Below are 25,328 nucleotides of genomic sequence, written 5' to 3'. Positions count from 1 at the left end.
CACGAAATTTACTGCAAGAAATTGTAACAGGGAAGCTTGGCTACCACAAGTTATGTGCAAGATGGGTGCCAAAAATATTGAAAGACCATAAAAATAGCTTCTTGCTGCATCGCTGAATTACCTCGAAACCTACAACGAGGATGGTAATCCACTGCTTGATCGTGTTGTAACAGAAAATGAGACATGGGTAAAGCATGTCAACTGTGAAACAAAAAGACAGCCCATAGAATGGGGTCACACTGGTTCTCCCAGAAAACCAGTAAAATGTTTTCAACCATTGTCAGCCATAAAGATTATGGCAACTATGTTTTGGGCCGCTGAGGGAGTGCTTCCGTTGATTTCCTTGAAAATGGCAACACAATTAACTCAAAGATATTGTGAGACATTGATAAATCTACGGAGAGCGATGCAAAACAAGCAGCAGGAAAACTGAGCTCATAGTGTTGTTTTTTCACAACGCACATCCACACACGACTAATTGTACCAGATACCTCTTGGATGGTTTTCGAGGGGTGGTGTTTGATCACCCACAGTACAGTCTGGATCTGGCACTGGGCGATTACCACATCTATCCAGCGATGAAGACCTGGTTCACAATGCAACAAAGCGCTTTGAAAAAGATGCAAAACTTAATGCAAGTGTAAACCAGTGGTTGAAATCTAAGGCTGTAGATTTCTACAGAAAGGAATTGAAAAGCTTGTGCTTAAGGAATTGCTTGTGCAATTTAGATGCACTTTAATTAAGTGCCTCAATTTAAATGGCTACTATGTAGAAAAACAGTTTAAGATTGAAGATTGTTCCTTTAAAATGTGTATAATACAATTTTTTTTTTACTTGGTTGGTTTTTTATTTCAAAACGTATGTTACTTTCTGGACAGCCCTCCTATAATGTCAAAGATAATTTAAGACATGTTATGGATCAAAATGTGTTCCAAAGCAGCAGCCTGTGTCAGTTATGTATGGAAATGAGTTACTATAATAATAGTCTATATTTGTAACAAACACCACATGAAAACCAGAGGCAAAATGATCAATGAGTTTCTAAATCTCAAAAAATACACATGATTGGGCAATACCAGTAGAGGTCATTGTTTTTTATTACCTAAAAAGATACAATTTTTGGCAAAAGAAACATATTCACTGGGTATATAGACTTTGATGTTTCCTCATCATTGATAGTGAATGTTTTTCCTCCTTGAGAGTAACAAACAAATGAAAATCCAAGTCAAGTCAGGACTATAGGAAGGATGTGGTAGTATTTCCCGACCCATCTTTCCAATGGTTTCTTGGGTCAGCTATGCGGTGTGACGTCGAGCATTGTCGTGTACCAATATCCGCCTTTTCTTTGAGATCCGCGATGTTTTCTCTCATTATTGGCTTTACATTTTTCATCAGCGTGTCTGAGTATTGTACGCTTATTTTGCAAATAATCACATAAGACGGTTTGCGCATCCCAAAAGACGGTCAATATGACTTTTCCCACTGATGCTTGCATTTTGAATTTCTTTTGGACAAGTGAGCTGATATGCTTCCATTCCATGCTTTGTTTTTTAGACTCTGGTACAAAATTGTGAACCCCAGTTTCATTACACGTTAAAATCTTGTTTAGAAAAGGATCACCTTCCCTTTCATAACGTTTTTTCAAATCAGCACACACTTTGAGTCTTGTTTCCTTGTTGCGTTAACTTCTTCAGGAACCACCTTGCACTTGTTTTGCTGTACATGAGCTTGTTACTGAAAACATTATGAACTGTTCCAACACTTACTGTAACTTTTTTTCTATTTGTTCGACTGTAATATGCCAGTCTTCACGAAAAATGTCATAATGCAGGAACTGACAAAGGTAATCACCGATAAAATTTGTGAAAATCGCTGCATTACGATTACAGAACTGTCCCTTTATTTATCTCAATTTTCACAAAAGTCTACTGCAATTAATTGTATCAGGAAAGCTTGCTTATCATAACTTTTGGACAAGATAAGTCCCAAAAATCTAAGGCAGCAGATTTCGACTGAGAAGGATTTGGAAAGCTCATGCGTTGTTATAATAAAAGCCTCAATTTAAATGGCGACTACGTAGAAAAATAGTTAGATTGTCCCTTTCAAAAAGATAACATTTCTTTTTTTTCATTTGGTTGGTATTTTATTAAAGAACATAAGCTACTTCCTGAACTGCCCTCGTGGTTTGCAAGTGGCATCATTCAGTATATGATCAGTATATGATAGCAATGGAATACAAAGATATTATAGGCATTGGCATTTATAAATCGATCTACAAAAAAATGTTTCCACCTAAGCACAATCTAAATGGTTTTGTATAAGACAATGCCACTGCTGAAAACATATCAACGTTGTTTGAAAAGAAAAATACAGAGACCTAGAATGAGGATTATCAAAAACTACAATAAACCATTTAGTAACTGAACGTGCTCCACAAAACCAAAGATAGTTTTGTACTCTTTTTGTAAACAATGTTGGATCAAAATATCTTGTGTCTGACACAATTACTGAACGATATGGGTGCCGTAAACAGTAAATAAATGAATCCTTATGAATAAAAAGTTGAGAATTCATATCATAACTAGATCTTATATTTATAACTTAAACCAACATAAAAGACAAAATAGCTTACTTGTTTAAATACTGTCTGTCCATCATCACTTGTCTTGGAAAGAGTTACAAACAAATATTTTTTTTTCTCTGTTTCATGCGTGTTTTCTATTTTAATAGGCAAGGAAAATGGAACTTCTTCCAAAATTGAATTATAAGTTTGTGCATCCATAATCTGCAAAAAAATATAAGATAATAATATTTTATTATAATAGTGGAACTTAAAATAAGTGCGGTTAATGAAATATTACAGAAATGTAACATCTGACGAAGTCAAGAGCTTGGAGGTAACAATGAGGGCAGTCCAAAAAGTAACTTACGTTTGCGTCTAGCATGGAGATGATAGGGATAGAGCTCCCATTGGTGTCAAAACCTTTCTAGAGTATGCACCAAGTTGTCATAGCCTTGTAGACTTTGACTTTCCTACTGTATTTGTTGTGAATTATTGAAAAGTGCGCTACAGCAGAAAATCCCACAAGTTGTGAAGTGTGTTCAGTGATTAGGTTTTTACTGGCAAAAAACCTCAAATCAGTTAAAATTTATCGGCAACTTTATGAGGTGTACAGAGATGGAATAATGAGTGATGGTGGAATGAGGCAGTGGTGCATTCAGTTTAAAAATCACCGCACCAATATTTATCAAGAAGGCCAATCTCAGTGGTTGGCCGAGTCTTGTGACTGATGAACGGACAATGATAATCAACGATAAAATTTGTGAAAATCGCCGCATTTTGATTACGGAACTCTCGCTTCATTTACCCAAATTTCACAAAAATCTACTGCAAGCAATTGTATTGGGGAAGCTTGCTTATCACAAGTTTTGGGCAAGATAGGTGCCAAAAATCTAAGGGGGCAGATTTCTACAGAGAAGGATTTGTAAAACTCGTGCATCGTTATGATAAGTGCAATTTAAATGGTGACTATATAGAAAAATTTTAAGATTGTCCCTTTCAAAATAGATAACTATTTTTTTTTTATTAAATAATGTAAGCTACTTCCTGAACTGCCCTCGAAGTTTGCAACTGGCATCTTTCAGTATATAATCAGACTTGATAACACTGGAACACACGTATATATTAGGTATTGGCATTTAGCTATCAACCAATAGAAAAATGTTTGCACCTAAGCGCAATCTAAATGGTTTTGTATAAAATAATGTCACTGCTTGAAACATATATAAACAATCAGTCTTGATTGAAAATAATTATGCAGTGACCTAGAATGAAGATTATCAAAAAGTATAATAAACCTTCTTATAACTGAACATGTTTCACCAAACCAAGGATAGTTATGTAAAGTTTTTGTAAACTACGTTGAATCTGGGTCTAGAAAGAATAATGTTTATGCAGCTTTGTTTACAACATGAGGCTCACTGTACTTTCTTTGTTATGTACTGTCGTCAAAATGTTTATCTACCTTAAAATGTTCAGAACAATTTGTTTATCATAGCTATTTATCTCCCTACACTTCGTTAATAACTTTTTTTTATATTATAAATCAAAATATCTCATATCAGACATGAATGCTAAACCATATGAGGGCCATAAACAGTAAATAAATATATCCTGATGAATAAAAAATTGAGAATTCTTACAATAACTAGGTCTTATATTTATAATTTACATCAACATAAAATAGAAAATGGCTTACTTGTTTAAATATTGTTTCTTCATCATCTGTCTTGGCAGGAGGTACAAACAAATATTCTGTCTGCTCTGTTTCATGCACGTTTTCTTTTTTAACAGGCAAGGAAAATGGATCTTCTTCCAAAAATGAATTACAAGTTTGTGCATCCATACTCTGCAAAAAAAATATATGATAATAATATTTTATTATAATACTGGAACTTAAAATAACGTGGTTACTGAAACCACGTGGTTTCAATAATAATAATAATAATATTATACTAATATTGAATAATAGTTAGTGTAGTTAATGATAAATTACTGAAATGTAACATCTGATGAAGTGGAAAGCTTGGAGCTAATAGAAATGATTTACTATAGAAATTACTATATTATTATTTTTTGGTACATTAATATGCTTACAACACGTAAATAATAAATACTTCTTTCACTCTGGTAAATCTGTAGGCATAATCTTAACCGCTAGCAAACAATCGCGGGATAAACAATACTAATATTAGTCCTATTACTATATATTTAATTTTAGGTTTCTATTATTATTTAATACGTTATTATTTTTATTATATATTTTTGAATTTTATTTATATAAATATACTTACGAGACGTAAATAATATACAATTTTTTCACTCTGTAAAAACTATAAACATAATCTCACACGCTAACATACAACCATGGGATTAGTTCGACTAAAATTAGTCGTACGTGCTAATCGATTATTAAACTTAATCGATTATTTTAACAACATTCAAATGTGTATTAGTCAACCAATTTTTGAAAATTAGTAGTCAACTAATTAACATTCTTATAATATTATTTACAACAATATAAAAAATTCAATCTATTAAACTGCTTTTATATAGAATTATAGATTAGTCGTTGGTCGAAAACATTAATCGCTATAGTTATGAACATTACTGCTTAAGCAAGAATGTACTTATTAGATTATTAATAAAAGTGGTTTTCAACATTCCATGCCACCATAACTTCATATAATTTCACCATAACTAATTTCATTTATTAAACAGAGAATAATACCTATCACACTTACAGAAATAATACAATTATTCGTTGTTTAAATTAAGTCAGGCTGGTAAGAGAGTTGTAACAAATTTTTCTATTTTTTACATAGAATGCTTCAACATTGTTTATTATCTATTATTGTATATCTATTGTCTATTACATATATTTAAAATGTATTTTTTTAAACAAAATTCTAAATAAATAAATGATTTTGATAATAGAAATGTAATGTCTTACTCTTTTTGATATCAATATCATTTGTTAAAAACTGTTTTATTTATAATACAGAAATTTTTGTTTTTGAGGGGAAGAAATGATACCTGCAAGACTTTTGGGACTCCACAATTATTTAATTATTGATTTCAGGTTTATTTACAATTCGTCACAATGTTGGAATCTGTATCCCTGTACACCAAGTACAACATATAGGATTTAAAAATCTTAAGTTCTGACTGTCAGAGCTTCCGGTGAGCTTCCGAAATTCTCCGGTGTCCTCACTTGATTGTATCCCTGTACACCAAGTACAACAGAGAGCTTCCGGTGTTTTCATTCGATGTCACATCTGTGCCTTACCTAATCGCAGTAGCTCATCTTCGGGTCTGGTAATCCCGTAACCCCCCAAGTATATTACTTGTGGGGGACAGTCAAGAATGTAGTGTACAGTAAAAAGCCAGTCACTAGTGGAACTACACAATGAAATTGAAATGGTTTGGGAAGCAATTCCTGTGTCTGTAAATAAAGTCGTACAAAATCAAATCAAAATTAAACTCTCACCTGATTATTTCGCTAAAGAGATTTTTTTAAATGTATTTATTTGTTTTTCTATATTAACTTTTTGCTTTTAATACATAATGTGAATTACTTTCACTGATAACTGGGAAAGAAACTTACTTAAATTTTCTGCGTAATTTTCTCCTAAATAGTAAGTCTTTTGAGAGTAAAACTCTCTGTAGCCAGAATTTTACTCCCTTTTCCGGGTAAGTTATCTAATTTGTGAGGATTTTTTGAAATTGTAGTGGCGTATTTTTTGACCCACCATACTCTACACATTTGTCACTTTAGATATTCACATGAAGATTTTTACATACCAAAAATTAAGGTGTTACCTATTAGTAAGAATTAAAAAATATATATATATATATATTACTGTTGCTCCAGTTTAACTCTAAAATCTGAATTTCAAAATTCCTTTCTTAGTCCACACTTGCATCATAAGAAAAATGTGTATACAAATTTTTAACAATTTATCTTCATTAGTGTTTATTGTTATTTAACAATAGTATATTGCTCCATTCTCCAGCTTCCTTCTTTTACTAGACAAATAGCTATTTGTATATAGTAGAGACAGATCATGTCCAGCTTTGTTCCATGCTTTCCTGTAATACTCCACTGCAACAGCAATTGAGTATGGCTGTCTTGCCACACTCAATGTCTTATTGGAATATTTGTCTCCTATTGTGAATAACAGTTTTAAATGATGTATTCTTAGTGAAAAAAGCATTTCTTTTGAATATAAGGTTGTAATTAAAAATACAAATGGTATTTTTTTAAATCTTGCATTTCACAACAAACATCTATCTCTACTTTTCTAATAAACATGGCCTACATTTTTCCTTCACTATGTTTAGCAGTAAGGTAAATTATGTTTACCATAAAAAATGTATATTTACCTCATACTTTTAATTGTAACAAGTAATTTTTTTGACATAATCTTTTTTTAAGAGTTTTAATTGTTAAAAGTAGCACAAGGCTATTGCTGAAATTGTAGTTTTTGAACAACCCTGTTCTGTCATCATTATCATTTATTAATAGCACTGTACATATAAATCTATAAATGATCCAATTTTAATCTAACCCGTTAATGCCTATTATATGACATATCATGCGCAATGCAAACAAGGAATAAATTTCAGCTAAATAAAATTTTTTACGTTTTATATTTTTTGCAATTTGCTTTTTGGTTCACGATAATATTGGTTATTGTGTTGGTAGACCTTTTTTTAGTTTCTTCACAGCTTTGTTGTTGTTCTATGTACTTGTGTATCTTGAGAAGTTACCATGGAAAGGAAGTATGTCTAAATAACTAAAATTTTTATTTTTTATATGTATTCAACTAAGAGACTTACATGATTATTTTGCTAAAAATATATGTTTAAATATATTAACATAACAATACGCTTATCATTATCAGTTTTTGTTTCTTTTCTATTTTTTTTTAATTTATGTATGATATATCATACACTGTGCTGTAACGGATAATTGTGGTTTATGTTTCAGAACTACTGCTGAAGACATCCTTTGCTGGCTATAAAGATCAAACAATTTATGAGTCCTAAAGCAATCCCAGGCATTAATGGGCTAATTTAGTTTTGAATAGTGTATCCAATAATGAAAAAATAGTAACCACTAACTGCAAAGACCATATAGCAAATAAATACAATTTATGTCAACTTGTAAACCTAATTTGCATTCAATGTCTTATTCACATTACCTCCTATCACTCTATAACTTAGTTCATTTAATCTTATTCGGTAGCTTCTGTGCCCATGCCTTTCTTAATATGTGGATGTTTCACACCCATATAGAAGTATATTCCAATTAACAATTTACAAGATGCTTCTTTAACTGCGTCTTATAAATAACAATTTCTTTCTGTTAAATCATTCAATTGCCATTATTTTGTTTTCACTTTCCAATCTTCTGTTAGTCATACCTAGGAGACTGAAGTTTTACTAGTTCAATTCTTGCTTCTTTTGTGCAGACATTCATTAACTAATTAATTCTTTCCTGTCGTCATTACTTTAGTTTTTCCAAACATTTATTTCAATTCCATACCAATTTAAATTTTTAATAACATGTGGTCCCATTTCTATAAAAAAGTCATCTTATAAAGTTTAGTATCTTTCCTCCCAGAGTGATTTCTATTCTCTTTATCAAATCCTCAACAAAATCAGCGAGAAGCAGCAGCTTTCTTTCCTTACTTCTCTTTCTAAGTCAAACAAATCATTTCGATCTCCTATATTTTAGCCACTTTCGGATTTAGGTACAAGTCTTTTTTAGATTTCTATGATTTCAATCTAGTTTATCCCGTTGGATATTGTTGAATGTTTTCAACCATAAAAAAAGGAAAAGTTTGGTTTGTTGTTCAGAATATAAATTTATGTGGTTAATCTGGATCGGTTGAAATGAAATTAAACTTCATTTGCCAATTAAAAGCTGGTTTATAAAATAGATGCCAAATTATACATAGACCAGGACTGATTTGAAGATTAAAATATGAAGTTGCCACAAATTTTTTTGAACAAAAATATGTGAATTCATCACTCCCTCACTCACTAAAATAATACAGTACACAAAATACAATCTTCAAATCAAAAAACTTTTTTCAGTAAAAGATCTTACTGTTAATTTACAAAGCCATCAAAAAAACTTTTACAAAATAGAAAAGTAAGATTGGATTATATTTATGTGAATTATTATTTTTGAACAAAAAACCAAAGAAAAAACAGTGCTCAAATTGAGAATTCTTTTTTATTACAGTTCTTTTTTTAAGGTCTTATTAAATGTAATACACCAAATAATTGAATTGCCCGATAAGATTCTTTACGTTGGATTTACTACAAGCAAGTATTTAAAAATAATTCTAATTTTTATGGTTAAAAATAAATAAGAATTTTCCATTTGTCTGACTTCAGACTTGAATTTTTTGGTACACATTTTTAAAATGAGGTAGCATTATACAAATATGGAAAGTTAAAATTTTAAACTAAACACTAAAAAAATTGTTTCTTTTTTCATCAATACTGTTTTATACAAAATAAATGAAAAAATATAAAAAATTAAAGGTATAATTTTAAAACATTCACAAATTATATTCAGTAATGTTTTTACTGTTTTATTGGTTTGTATTCAAGTTAATAGTAAATATTTTTACTACTTAGCCTTTCTTTTTTTCTCATTAGTATATGCTTAATGAAGGTAAATACTTCATTTTACTTAAGCCAAGAGCCCCTTAACTTTCATCAGATATTTTTCATCATTTTCTTTTTAGAAGTCATATATGATTGTTATTTCTACTTTATTATGAATACGGTTTTCTTGGGTTATTTCAATATTATCAATCTTTTTTCTTGCAAGTTCAATCTTGTTTTAACAGAGCATGGCACATATTTAACAGCTTCACTGGTATATATTAATTCTCTACAAATTAAGAAATGATTTGCTATTTCAAAAGTTTAAGATTTTACATTACACGACAATCTCCTCCACCAAAATAATGCTAAAAAATGAAGTGCCAGAACACTGATTTTGTAATCCCCACAATTTTTTTCATGAAATCTTTTAAATTAGTTAATAAATATGTTTTTAAATATTCTCCTTTTTGATTTTTTTTTGTAAGAATATTATTTTAGGCATTAAACAGAATAACTACTGTAAATTTATTTTTATATTATTTATTAGTATGACAAATGCAGTAGTTTATCTAAAAGTTATTTTTAAAACTGGTTTAAAAGTCAGTTACTTTAAAAAATATTATAATATTGCACTTCATAATATATATTATATATAATACGCCAAAAAGGCACCACCAAACAAATTTTTTTTTCAAATCTCTTTGTCAGTAAAACTTAACAACCAAAAAAACTATCAAGTTACTTTATTTCTTACTTCATTTGTGTGAGGTAATACCCTACCTGACACAGTTCTTGTCTGGGCACAGTGATTTTGAGGCATACCTCAAAAGGTTTTGAGGGCCTGACATGGCTCACCCCTGACAACACGGTACCATACATGCTGGCGGGAAAGAGGCAGTAGAGCCAGGTGGAGAAGCTGGTATGCACAATCCTGTGAACAAAGGAAGGTGAGGGACATCTGCGTGACGCCAGGCTCAGGCTGGAAGTATGCTAGGTTTAAGAATCATTTTAATATATGTCTTTGTGTTGCTTGAGGGGTGCCATCGGGTAGGAATCTGGGTAGGACGGTCCTGGGGCCCAATGGTATTTCCAATTGTGGTTTCCGGAAGAAAATGAAGGGTGCAAGGGTGGAAGCCGGGGTCTCATTGTGTAACGACATGATATGTGAGTAGATTAATATGGGTGAACATGCTTCGCCTACTTAACCAGGGTCTTTAGGCACCTTAGATATGAGGTGCGGAAGTTTTATATTTAGATTAAGCTTGTTTTGTTTTACTTCTGTTTTGTTTTATTTTTTCTGTGTCCACCTTTGCGGATGATGAGTATGGGTGACTGCCGGTTTGAAACATAAAGTTTTAGCGAAGTAGACTCTTTGCTGAGCGTCGTGCTAGTCTGGCTGTGGGGCTGGACCTGCATGGCCTGATGGGCAGGCAGCCCAGTTTCCCAAATTAGTTAATTGTTAGGCTAAGCATGTTTGCACAGGGTCGCTTTAGAGCATGACCCTTAGATAGGGTAGGCAAAAGAAATATTAGATTAAAGTCTAGTATTAGGACAAAGGACATGCGCTGGGAGGCATAGGGACGGGTACCTGGGTCTCCCCACGAATATCTTAAGTATAGAATTAGGAAGCCTGCGTACTTCATTTAGTCATAGGGATAGATATAGGCACTAATGGATGTACGCTGGGCTGAGCAGAAGGGGGTACCTGTTCATCCCGATGGATATTCCGGGTGTGAAAGTTAAATGGAGTGCTTTGAGTGGGTAGGAAGGATTTGTGCTGGGAATTGTGGGGTATCCTCAGCAGTTCTCAATTGGTAAGCACTTCCTTAATGACCTGTGTGTCATTATTAGGTTTGGAGTGGAGGACTTATGCTGAGTGGTAGTGAAAAGATGCCTTTCACTACCACTCAATAGGTAAGCAGATAATTATAGGCAGCCTGGGTGCTGTGGCTTAGTTGTAAGAGTGCTATGATGAACGTGTGCTGGGTGTGAAGGATAGAAGACCGTATCATCCACACTAAACAGGCATGGTTAGACATTATAATTAGGTAATGAGCCTGCAAGCTCTAATAGGTTTTAAGGAAAGGACTTGTGCTGGTCAGGAGACCATCCTGACCAATGAACAAGCATAGATTAGATTAAATTAGTGTGTAGGTTAAGTTAGGCGGCCTGCGAGCTGCACTAATTAGTGTGATTAGAATTAAGGTAGATATAAGCGAGTTGCTTCCACCCAATCGACATTGACTTGTAATGGGGAGTTACAAGTCGCACCCAGGAGGGAAGAAACCCGGGTCCACTGCGCAAAAACAAGGGAAGAAGAGACAAATCTAATAAAAATATAAAATCTTAAATAAAAAAAACAATTAAAAATTTTTAAAAAAGCAGTGGGGACGGCATGGGGACGAAGTGTGGCGATGTCTAGGGCCAGGGAGGCAGCCCTCTTGTGGAGAGGGTGAAGGTCCACCTGACATGTAAGAGGAAGGTGGGTCGGCGCTACTCGATGAAGCACTAGGGGCATTCGAGGTAACAAGATGGGTCGCGAGGGGTAATGAGGACATGTCGCCCATTATAGGATAGGATGTGAGGGGTAGCCCTATGGGGGAGGGGATCATGGGCATACTAGAAGAGGGATGTCTATGGTCTCTGTCGATACCGTGGGGACCCCGTTGGGAGAAGCCCTAGTAGAAGGGTCAAGCTAGGGGGTGTTAGTCTGTGGCGACGGCATGTCTATGGGAACTGCGTTTGCTTAACGGCGGGGACCGGTTTCCGGTCCCTATAAAAATCAGATGGGTGGATAAAGTGACAAATGAAGAGGTATTGCGGCAAATAGATGAAGAAAGAAGCATTTGGAAAAATATAGTTAAAAGAAGAGACAGACTTATAGGCCACATACTAAGGCATCCTGGAATAGTCGCTTTAATATTGGAAGGACAGGTAGAAGGAAAAAATTGTGTAGGCAGGCCACGTTTGGAATATGTAAAACAAATTGTTGGGGATGTAGGATGTAGGGGGTATACTGAAATGAAACGACTAGCACTAGATAGGAAATCTTGGAGAGCTGCATCAAATCAGTCAAATGACTGAAGACAAAAAAAAAAAATATTTAAGATCACTTTTTGTTAGATTACTGTTGATTAGTATTAATTAATTAAATATTCATTTTCTATCACAGGTGTATATCAATTGAAAACAAATACGGATTTGTAGAGTAAGTATTCAGTCACAGATAGTTCATTTTATTTATTTTTTAAAGATACACGCACAATTAAGTTTTATTTAATTCTATTATTTACTTAACAATATTTTAAGTAGATTTAAAACATGAAATCCATCGCTTTATAGAAATGATGATGTCATATTTTATCGGGACTTAACATTCAGCTCAAAATCAATTACATAAATGAGAAAACTATTTAAACCACCTGTTCTAAATCTCAATCTCCAACCCTCATTTATTTATTCATCACTTTTCTGCAAACTATAAATAAATATTGCTTATTTTCAAACTATTTAAATATGATAAAGCTGTCGTAAATTTGTCCTCATCATTTTTAATATTTTCAAGTAATTTTAATAGATTTCTCCTTCAGAAATATTACTCATTAAATTATTAATCTATTGCGGATTAAAATGTGAAATAGATAATAGTTATTAGCTGTCTAAAGGATCTTTAATTGATTTACCTTACCGCTGAACAGGTTAATATATTCTGAGTGATTCTACAATATACAGCTCGATTTAGAGAAATAACATTCGTTTAAAATAATTGATTTGTATTGGTCCAATGCTCTCCGCAATTAAAAATCCATATGTGACAAGATTAAATTATAGTAGGTACAAAGGTATATGTACCACAACAGATGTACGTTCTATCTGAATGATGAGCAACTACAATTGAGCAAAATAATTAAAATGCGTTTTCTTTATAGGAAAAAAATATTTATAATCTTAATAAGTAAAACTTAATTTAAAATAAAAGCATTCTTACGAAACTTTATATAAAGGATAGAAATGTAATGAGTCACGCAATACAAACACATTACAACTTTTACAAACTGCTGTCTATATCTCAATATTAGGATATTTATTTACATTTGTCCACTTACTGCAATGTAATAATGATTTTTCCTGATTGTTATATACATTTTTACAAGCATACGTTACTTAGTTTTAATGATTTTTCTGAAATAGCTGCTAATTTTCAAAGCCGATAGTTAAAAAACTAACAGTGTCATACAGTTAGCCTCTCTTACACCTGAAATTAAGCAGATTAATAAAGTTACTCTTCTTAAATTGATTATCATAAATTACAATATCCGAAAATATATTTTTCAAAATACATTGCGGCTTGCTTCAGACATTTTCAAGATATAAGAAAGGGCTCTCAGTGCATTGTTTGGTGCCAATGAATGTGAATATTGTAGACTAATATTTAGTATTGTAACAAGACCGGTATAACGGAAATGAACAACGGATTACTTCCAATTAAGAAGAAAGTAGTAGAAAATATAATAATGGGAGGAATCCTAAAAGGAGGTAAAAGAAACCCTTTTACTAAAGGTAACAACAGTCCGTTTAACAATCGTCTTTTGTAATACTGCCCATCGATACACCTAAACGGATGTTCCGTGTGAATTGTTACCGGACCCAGGTTAGGAATGCGTGGGAACGAAAAGACTCGGGCGATTATTCTCACGCATCTAGGTGGGTCCGATCCGGCAGGTAAAGAGGAGAGGATTATAAATACTTTGGGGAAGATCAGTTGAAGAGGTTATAATGTCTGTCTGCGGGATGCGAGTTCTGCGAGAGAGTGCTACAATAGAGGAGTTATTATCTGGGTTCCACGCAATAAAGGTGACATCAGAAGTAATAAATAAATCCTGACTATTACTTTAAATTCCGTTTTGTATGTAATCACTGCTTATTATTGTTATTACTGTTGTGATTACTACGATTATAATTTGTTTATTATTGATATTTATTTTTATTATTGTGTGTTGTTTATTTCTGTCACTTATTACTACTACTATTATTATTACTGATTTGTCTTGTTTTACTTATGTTTTTAAACCAGTAAATTGTAATTATATAAACATTTTCAATTGTCAATATCTCAGTATTCTGATCGAGGCGCGGATACCCAACAGTATACTAAAAGTGTTAACTTGTTTATTCATGTGTTTACATATACATTAATAAGTCTTTTATTCAGCCACCTCTGTTAAACCGGGCAACAAACATGTTTTCATATAACTCAGGACTACATATAAGATTACGATAAAATGCTTTGTTATCCTTCTATTGCAATGTGTAAAAAAAAATGACCTAACCATTTAAAACATCTTACCACCGATTTATTTAAAACAATTAAAAGATTTTCTTTTACAGGAACAATATTACTCTTTCGATTAATTTCTAAGCACGGTTAATTAAACATTTTTAAAAAGACCGTAAATTTTCTCATCTCGGTACAACGTGTGCATATATATGTGTTCAAATAATTTTAATTGTAATTTTATTATTATTTTATATAATTAGTATCCCACCTATTTAATTTAACATTATTTCATTAGTTTATATTTAACAAAATTAATGTTGACTGTAAGTACATACATTTTTATTTTGAAATTAATTTGCATTTTATGATGCGGTTCTGATCATGATTTTATCACATTTTTCATTGAGCGACCCAGACAGATGCTCATTCGGTTCCTTTTGTATTTATGGAGTAACACATGAAACCTGTTGTATTATGGAACTGTCAGAATAAAAGATTTATTTATTAATTTAGGAATGTAATGTTAAATAATTTTAGTTCATCTTATCCCCGAACTCCCTATTTTCCTCATAAAAATTAAATATTTAAATACTGGAATGTTTAAGGACATTTTTCGAAACACAGCTGTTTTCAGGGGGTAAGCAAGAAACTTACAGGTGCCTAAAGAGAAACACTTCATTACTTTCTACCTTGGAGATTGATGATGAAGTGCTTCACACGGATTCAAATCATTTAATGCGATTATGAGTCTCGAGCATCGAAGAGTCCTACTTACGTGCCTGACCAATTTATTACGTTAATTCGAACGGCGAAGAAAAAGGGATTACCTTATGATGTGACTTAGTTGTGCTACAAGGATTTTGGAATTAGTTTTAACAACAGTAACGATGAAAAAGTATCAATAAATGAAATACGAGTGTAAAAAGTTTATTACAAATGTTCGTTTTCAAATGATGAGTTTAAGTCAATTATTTTGAGGAAAACCACATCACGAAAATGTGAAAATAATGTGATTATATTACCAAATCTAAAAAGCGGTTACAAAACGAAATTACCTCTCGATGATAATAAAGTTAACGATTTAAAATATTTATTACAAAATGGCTACATTCAACATTATTATAGTGGATTTTATAGTAGTATTTTTAAAAATTTATTATAGTAGGCGCCCTCTCGTTCGGACTTCGGATGGCCAGCTGTGTATGCGTCATGCACTCGTTGACATAAGCCGTCCCCGTAATGATTGGTAACGAGAGACAAGCAGGCAAATCACAACCTGTTTCTCAAGCGCTGTACGAGCCAAAAAAGAGAAAGCTACATTCTATCTGGCAAATGACAACAAAAACACCAGGGTTTCGGAAAGTACTAAATATAGTCCTAGTCTAGTTTTCCTTTTGTACAGCGAAAATGTCTTATAATGTTGCTTATTGCCCATTTATAAAAACAGCCTTCCATTTATCCACATAATCGGGCTTTTGTTCCACGACTTCGGCTGGTTCGGATTTTTTTAATTCGGACAAGTGACCGGTCACGAGGTGTCCAAGCAGCAAGAGGCAGCCTACTGTATATGTTTTTTGCTTATTTTACATTTTTTATAATATACTCGTAGTTTTGCGTACCGTACTTTATATGGCTATATTACAGATTATAATAGTATTCTTAAAAGTTTATTATACATTTTTTTGGCTTATTTTACATTTTTTATTATAAAGTTTTGCTTATTTTGTAATGAATAGAATTTTAGAAATAGTAAAAATAATATTAAATTCACAACAATTTAGTAATTGTAACAAATGTTAAAGACCGAGTATAGTTTAATGGTTACAATAATTTAGAAAATTGATTTGTGCATACACTCCTACTAGTATTGTAAGAGGTGTAAATTTTATTTATATTAAAATTAATTGTAACAGAAGAAACTTAGATTTTTTACTTTTGTATTTTTATAACTTAATTAAAAGATTTAAAATTTAAATATCTATTTTGTCGATTAATAAACTCTAATACAGTACGCTGACTAAAACAAAAAACACAACACAAATGACCTGCAGTAAATTTCGTAGAAGAGTGTAATAAGTCAGAAAGGGGTTGATTTAACTTCTCTTTTATTTAAATTTAGATCGTTTATATGCGATTTCTTTAACTCGTTACATAGATTAGAAAATACACAAACACAGCAAATAAACTTTTTGCCCAAAAATAAATACCTAATTTTCGATTTAGTAGTTACACAAAATCTTATTTTTACGTCCTGTAAAATTAGTAGTTTTTGACTTGTGACTCTCTTGCTCGGGATGTACGATATCATTACACATAATTTCACAGGAGAGTTATATACCTGTATGGTACTTAAATTCTGCGGTACGTTTGTGCGGAATGATTTTAATGTTTGTGTACTTCTACATAACTTCTCAGTTATATAAATATATATATATATGTATTTTAATTACAATTTTTTAAAAATTTCTATTTATAGATTAAGTTAACATAAACAAAAACAAATTATTGGTACAATTTAATTAATTAACCTGAAATACTAATAATAAAGTGTAAACAAGAATATGAAAAGCTGCAATGCCGACCTGAGTGAAAAGTTGTGTGTGGACTATTTCCTGTATACAATTAGATTTTTTAATTAAAAATTTTAGAAATAGTCAAAGTGAATTTATCTAAACGATAAGACAAATATATTATTAAAACATGAATCAAATAGCAGCTATCATTTTATAACTAAGGAATGAATAATCATGATCACGTATAAAAATTATATAATGTACAAAGTATATAATGTATTAAGTAAAAAAAAAATGTATAAGTAATATGATGTATAAAGAACGTGTGTTATAAAGTATATTACGTATAAAGCATATAATATATTCAATTAATAAAGCAATTTAACACTACAAATCACCTAAGTAAATACGTTTAAGACAATATAAGAAACCAAGCAAAAGAAAGAGAAAATAAATGGTAGGAAGTAATCGATTAACTTCGCAAATATTTTTGTTTACAGTACGAGTTGAGAATAAAATTCTCTATTTCCAAGCCACAATTTCAAACGTTTTTTGAAGACATAATATTTAGAACAAGATTTCAGGAAGAACTTTGATGAATTTACTAAAGATTTAGTCAGCATGTCGCTGACCAATTCTCTCGTTTTGGAAAGCTCATCTACTACTATTTCTGAGGTCATATGATTGGTTATTCATAAAATAAGTATTGTAAGTATGCATATACTATACTGTTATGTAAAGAGACATATTACGTACAGACACTATTATATAAAAACAACCACCGTGGATCCTCAAGGGATGTACTGAACAGTCATGTAAAGAACCAACGAGTTGCGTGCAGCAGGCAATGTCTTAATTATTTTATCCAAAAAAATTACAATGAAATTGTAAACCGTACGGTGAGAGTCCTGCAGATATCACTTCTACCCCTCAGAAAACAAAGATTTCCGTAATATAAATAAAATTGTTTTAAACAAAATGAAACTTATATCAAAAAAGGTAAGTCACTACATTTCTATTATCAAAATCTGTAATTAATTTAGATTTTGTTTAAAAAAAATACACGAATAACATACAATATTGGATAATAAACAATGTTTAAGCATTCCGTATAATAAGTTTTGTAACAAATTAAAATTTGTTACAAAACTCTTCCCAGCCTAATTTCGTTTATTAAACAACGAATAATACTTATCACACTTACAGAAATAATATAATTATTCGTTGTTTAATAAAGTAAATCAGGCCGGTAAGAGTTTTGGAACAAATTTTTCTATTTTTCTCCAAAATACTAAGTCCTTTGAGAGTAAAACTCTCTGCACCTGTGTTTTACTGGCTTTTCCGGGTAAGTTATCTAATTCTGTTGGGATTTTTTGAAATTGGTGCCAAGATTTAGTTGTAGTAAAGTTTTTTTTTAAATTTAAAGCTTTTCAAAAAAATTTATTTACTAAAAAAAATTTTTATATTTTATTCGAGTGCGACAGGAAAAATTTTAGTAACATGTGTGGGGGGTGTCTCCATTTAATATTTTTATATTCTCTGTAACTACAGAACTGCTGCACCGATTTTCATAACGATTTTAGTTAATTTCTCTTCTGCAAAAATTGTATCTACGTGCTAAACAATATCCATCCTTTTTTTCCAGCAGATATTGAAGATAATTTTGAAACTCAAACGAGACGTAAAATAAAACTGCTTGAATATTTTCAAATGTATATTATATGAATAAATTAAAATACTAAACTTAAAAATTATTGGAACAATTTTTAAAATATGTAATTTATTTTAACGCGATTAATTTGTAATGTGTTATTAAGGATAGTTTATGCTTCCAACTTTATTGAATTACCGGAACTGAAATTATAATTAGTACTGTTGTTATAACAGTGGCGGAGCGTCTGAAATTCATTTGGAAGGTTCTGGTTTTGAATCCCAGTCAGGCTTGGATTTTTTTCATTGCGTAAAATTTATTATCGTTCTTCAGTAATTTTTAATGGGCGTCAGCCTATTACTAAATTAAACAAGCATCCCGGTCGCTATATGGTTATTTGCATTTAAAAATAAAAATGATATTTTTAAAGCCTCCTCTATGAATCATGAGACCTTGCCGTTGGTGAGGGGGCTTGAATGCTCAGGGATACAGAGTAGCTGGACCGAAGGTGCAACCATATCGGAGAGGTATCTGTTGAGAGACAGACTAAGGAATGATTCCTGAAAGAGGGCAGCAGCTCTTTCAGTAGTTGTTAGGGACGTGAGTCACAATGACTTAAACGGCCATATCAACATCACTCAGTCCTCCGAGTACTGCGCAGCTGAAAGCAATGGAAAACTACAGCTGCTTTTTTTCCAAGAAAATGTGGCTCTGCATTTTCATATAGCAATGATGGAGGCGCCTTCCTTGGTAAAATATTCCGGAGGTAAACTAGCCCCCGTTCGGATCTCCGGGTGGGGACTACTAAGGAAGGGGTCATCAGAAAATTAAAAAAAAAAACGACTAGCACTAGATAGGGAATCTTGGAGAGCTGCATCAAACCAGTCAAATGACTGAAGACAAACAAAAAAAAAAAATTTTTTTTAAATCTTGCATTTCACAACAAAAATCCATCTCTACTTTTCTCATAAACATGGCCTACGTTTTTACTTCGCCATGTTTAGCAGTAAGGTAAATTATGTTTACCATAAAAAATGTATATTTACCTCGTACTTTTAATTGTAACAACCGGAATTATTTTTGGCATAGCAGTTTTTTAAGAGTCTTAATTGTAAAAAGTAGCACAAGACTATTGCTGAAGTTGTAATTTTAGACCAACCCTCTTCTGTCATATCACTAATATCATTTATTAATAGCACTGCACATATAAATGATCTAATTTTAATATAAGCCGTTAATGCCCAACATATGACGTATAATGTCACACTTCACAGCTGTAAAAATAAAATTAAAAATATAAGCGTAAAACTAAAAATAAAAATATTTAATAAAGTCCAAGAAGGGTGTAAAGGGGCCTTAACCCGGATAACGGGAAGACTAAAAATTTAACAAACATAACTAAACGTATGTTAAAAATTCAAAGCTAAATCTTACAACTAATAGCACAGATAAGATATCACTAAAAAACTTAAAACTAATAACAATAAAAAATGTATAACTAATTCATAGCGGGAAACGCTATGAATAGTCCTCATTACGAGGACTATTCACGTCTAGAGGTTAATACTTCAGTTAATTTAATATCTTAATCGAACAGACCATCAGCTTCAATTAGGTATTACATGTATTGTCTATTTAACAAACTAAATTTTCAGGAATAACTTCGCCCTACAATTGAATAACTTTTGAACCTTATTTCTTCATCTTAAAAAAAAAAAATAATAATAAAGACCTTTCTGATAAGTCTAATAAAAACCCTGCAGAATATTTAATTTTTATTTTTTAACGATATAATAAATGTAATAATGAAGACTCTTCTTTATATTTACTCTGATTTTAAACTAACACTCAACTAATTGAATTTTAAAATTATTCTTTCTTTTTCCTGTTTAGCCTCCGGCAACTACCGTTTAGATAATTTTTCAGAGGATGAATGAGGACGATATGTATGAGTGTAAATGAAGTGTACTGTTGTACTTTCTCAGTTCGACCATTCCTGAGATGTGTGGTTAATTGAAACCGAACCACCAAAGAACACCTGTATCCACGAGCTAGTATTCAAATCTGTGTAAAAATAACTGGCTTTACTAGGACTTGAACGCTGGAACTCTCGACTTCCAAATCAGCTGATTTGGAAAGACGTGTTCACCATTAGACCAACCCGGTGGGTTTTTAAAATTATTCTGGATTGTTGAAACTTTACTTTAGCATTGATTAACATTTCTCTAAGTCACTTCTCTAATTATCTAGAATGACAGGAACTTGAATTTAGAATAATAAATAAATATTGAATAAATTGAAAATTGTTGAATGAATAAGCTGGTTAAATTAATTACCAATTACTATCACACGTATCACTCTGGCGCCTTCATCTATTAACATGTATAACATTTTTAATTAAATTATTATTACTCGGTAAAACAATTTCTATGTTGGTTTCATAGTAAATGTAGAACAGATCACGATTAGATTTTCATTAGAAAAAAATGTTATCCGTTTCGAAATGAAATAAATTATGTAGTCTCTACCTCCTGAAAAATTTTACAGTTGTTCAGTATTTGTATTAGAATGTTGATATTATTACATCAAATAGATAATTTTGTAAGGCCGTACAGTAAATCACCAAGTCATTCCAAAGTATTTCAAGCAAAGGAACCGTTTTTAACGAGATATAAATGAAAATGGATTGCTAGTCATTGAAGCATTCATTGTACTCCCTTCTTCAGAGGGAGTAGCGAATCCTAACAGTAAGCCGAAATTCTATGGCAGAGGAAAGTCGATTGGTTGTAAATTAACTAACATCCTTAGGCTGTTCTTTACTCTCGCCATTTTCTTCGACTTGCATCGGTCGAGTCCCGGTCACGGCTGGGCCTGATTCGATTTCATGGGATGTAGTTAATCCTTCGTACCTCTTTAGTCTGCCTTTCGTATTTCCAGTTGTAAATAATTACAGACCGTAACCTTAGAAACATCTGTGATCCCTGAAAATGCAGCACAAGGGAAAGTACAGGCCTCTTCAGTCGGGAAACTGTAATTGACATGAAACAAAAGAAAAGGAACAATTCCCTAACGCTGAGGGCAAGATGAATGACTTAATCAACTATGGATGAAATAAACACTTACGTTTACGCAGGGAATGCAGACAGCTTACAGACCGAAAATTGATTTTTTTTCAAGATTCTTGGTAAAGTATTGGGTTCTTACCTACTAAATTCACCGTCAAACTTGAAGTCCTCTGGTGTCCACACTTAATGGTATCTCTGTACACCATCTAAACTGTAAAGGATTTACAAATTTTACATTCTGACTGTTTGAGTCTTTTGGTGTTTTCATTCGGTATCATATCCGTCCATTGCCTAACCGCGATAGCGTGGCTCCCGGCCTGATAATCTCGTTCACCAAATCAAACAGAACATATTAAGAATCTCACCTTCTGACTATTCCGGTGTCATGCTCGGGTCTACCGCCAAAAAGGGGCAGAACAGCTGATGGGAGGCCCTGGGCATAGTTTGGGATTATCCGATTTCTCATCTTGTCAATCACAGTGGTTCATCAAGGATATCGTGAGGCCTTACCTCACCTTGTGGGGGTAGGATCCTGTAGGCAGATATCTCTGAAATGCCAGTGCTCGGATACGGTGGCCTGTAGCAGAGTCTGCTATGTGTGAGAACAAATGTAACATTCGGATTTTTTTGGAATAGAATGGTGCATTACTTCACAGATATTTTTGAATATAAAGAGATCAGCTTTGTTTGTTACTAATGTTCGTATGCTTTTTTTTTGTAATTTTTTTTTAAATTGCCATATAGGCTTTAAGACTATACGAGTACATATTTGTTTATAGTATACTGGAAACTTGGGTATTTTGAAGGCATTCCTTTAGATTCGAGAGGTTTCTTTTTTTTTTGCTTATAATGTCATAATTACTTATTCTTAAATTCTGTGTCCTCCTTGACATGGAGTCTTTTCAACATGAGAATTTCTGCTACATTACTACTTTGCTTTCAAGTTTTGTGTCCTTCACTTCACACTGAAAGTGTTCACTAACACTTCTTAACTTGATTATGTTTTCTTTCACGGTTAAGTTAGTATGTAAATGTTTTGTAACGTCTTGAAGGATATTTTTTGCATTTTCTTTTTTGAGTTAGTTAAGGGTTGCAGATGGCAATATTGAAACTTCGTTTTATACCCATTAGAGTTTCCAAAAATTATCAAAGACTGTCTTCCGATAAATGTTCAAAAATTTGTTGCAGTGGCTTGTATTTTTCCCGTCTACATAAAAAAGATTGATACAGTGGAGCAATTTTTCTATTCTAACAGTCAGTGTTCGTACTTGTCTCACTTTGTCTCCGGTTTTTTATTTTTTCATATGAATCCCCACTCTTGCCAATCATTTTGGAAAAGGCTGTACAATTTATTTTTCAGGTGATGGATTTCATTTTTTGTTTTCTTTTTAAAAAACCAATATCTGGGTCACCAATAGTTAATAAATGCGATGAAATGTAATCAGTTGAGAAAGTTTAGCGATGGTGCAAACACGACTGTCATTCGAGACAAGAAAAAAACATTGTTAACTGATATTGGACATATGAAAATATCTGTAACGTACGACGTATGATGACAATGGATGTGGAAATACGGGACTGAACCGTCTACTTGACTTGAATCTTCAGGACTCAATGTCTGATGTCGACTATCATTAAGAGGACTGAGCGGACCGTTTCTTTCAAGGTACAGTTACTGGTCAGGCTTAATTGGAGATTCCGGACAAATTAAATTTTACAATCCTTTAGGGCTTTGTTAAATGACGATTCATCTATAATTCAATAAGACGGTGCCCTACACGCTTTCATTCAGATGTGTGCGCCTACTTTGAGAACACTGTTCTGTGACGTTGGATTGGACAAAGAGGCCCTGTCAAGAGAATATTTCTAAATCGGAACATATTCGTAAACGGTATCTGAAAAGGGAAGACTCTTTTATAACCTCTAAACAAAAAAGAACCATTTGCTTTTACAAAGGACCTATGGATGCCACCGAAAACCGTCAATTCTCATCGAAGATAATGCTTGTACCAAAAACTAATCTTAACATTAATATATATTTAAACGCGTTACCTTATTTACAAGGACAACAGAATCCTGATTATCAAAATAATAAAAATTCAAACGATAATAATAGCGATAGTAATAATAAACATAATCCTAATCAAGATGTAAGGCCACAATCAAAACATTCAAACAAAGAACAGAACTACATTGCTTTAAATGATGACTACCACTACCGCAAACAAATTCTTTCAAACCATCCGATTATGATTCGTCATCATGGACAAAGGTCTGAGATCTGCATAATTTAAGCATGTTAACAATCTCAAGTGGTCGATTTAAATGTTTCCGAAGTAATTGTAATTTCATTTTATTTATACTTTTATATGTATGTCAACATACTCATAAATATTCTATGAACACTCATAATTTAATTTACATATTTGTATTTCACACTTATATTATACATTGTATATAACTTATTTGTAATTTCTAATCGTGTTATTACTTGTAATATATTGGCGGTAATTTCTTTTACATTGTTCAAAAAATATACCATTATATAATACGCCTCCCGATTTTTGACGGGAGGCAGTGTATTATCTGATGATAACTTGTTATATAATCTTTTAAAATTTTTTTCTTTATTTAAAATTATATCTGAATTTTTTAAAAAAAATAATGTAATAAATTATCAACATAATAAAATAAAAAACAACTTTAAGTAAATAAATTATCAACATAATTTATCGCGGTTGTAAGTAACTTTACATCATTCTAGACATTAGATTAATCTAATTATAACAAAAATACAGGAGTTATGAAAACAGTAACCCAATATTAGTACACCGAATAAATAAATTGTTTATATTGTATATATAAATAAATATGTTTTTATATTCATAATTTTGCAATAATGGTAGAGGATAATGTTTAATCGATACATTTTTTCTACAATTAATAAATATATTAATATAATTATCTGTGTTATCAACATACTGAATACTTGGAATATTAGCAACAACTGAATAATCTTTGTTTTTGAACTGGCTGTGCAACAGCCAAAAGATTGTTCAGTCGTTTTTGTTTTGGGAATTCTGATGTCCAAGATGCTGCTAGCAGTGGATGACCAAAACAGAGAAAGTGAATGATATTTTGGCTAAGTCTAAGCATGCAAACCTAAATGACATTGCTAGTGACCTAATACCCATCACCAAACATTGTTAAACCATCGGAGAAAGCTAGCTACAAAACAAGCTAGACGTTTGGGTGGCACATGATCTGACAAACTATGATAGATTCAGGCATGTACTGTCGACAATTAGCACGTTTGGTGCAATCATGCAAAGCTAGGTGCGAGCAATTCAAAAGAAACAACCTAAATTCGTCAACAGAAAGGATGCCATACACCACGCCAGACTGCCAAAATGCATACTGCCAGACTGCATACATCTTTAACGACCAGTCAGCAACTGAGATAACTTGACTGAGAGGTTTGATGCATTCATTATATAGCCTAGACCTAGCACAATCAGCATATCATTGTTTCAATCTATGCAACAACTCCCTGAACGGTGTTAAATTAGTTTTAAAGAAGGCCTGTGAAAACCGTGTGTTTTATGAACAGAAACCACAGACGTTTATAGCT

General features: G+C 32.2%; 1 protein-coding gene across 1 annotated transcript in view; it reads right to left on the bottom strand.

The window, feature by feature from the left end:
* The window catches only part of LOC142332772 (uncharacterized), a 50,156-nt gene that overhangs the window by 12,667 nt on the left and 12,161 nt on the right, over positions 1 to 25,328 (bottom strand). The window contains exon 4 of the mRNA XM_075379388.1: positions 16,476 to 16,485. Within this exon, the coding sequence (XP_075235503.1) occupies positions 16,476 to 16,485 (10 nt within the window). The remainder of the gene's footprint in view (positions 1 to 16,475; positions 16,486 to 25,328) is intronic.

Source organism: Lycorma delicatula, chromosome 12 (assembly GCF_047948215.1).
Source record: "Lycorma delicatula isolate Av1 chromosome 12, ASM4794821v1, whole genome shotgun sequence".
Classification (NCBI taxonomy): Eukaryota; Metazoa; Arthropoda; class Insecta; order Hemiptera; family Fulgoridae; genus Lycorma; species Lycorma delicatula.
Note: the sequence above shows the minus strand (reverse complement) of the source record. Positions and strands in the feature narration are given on the sequence as shown.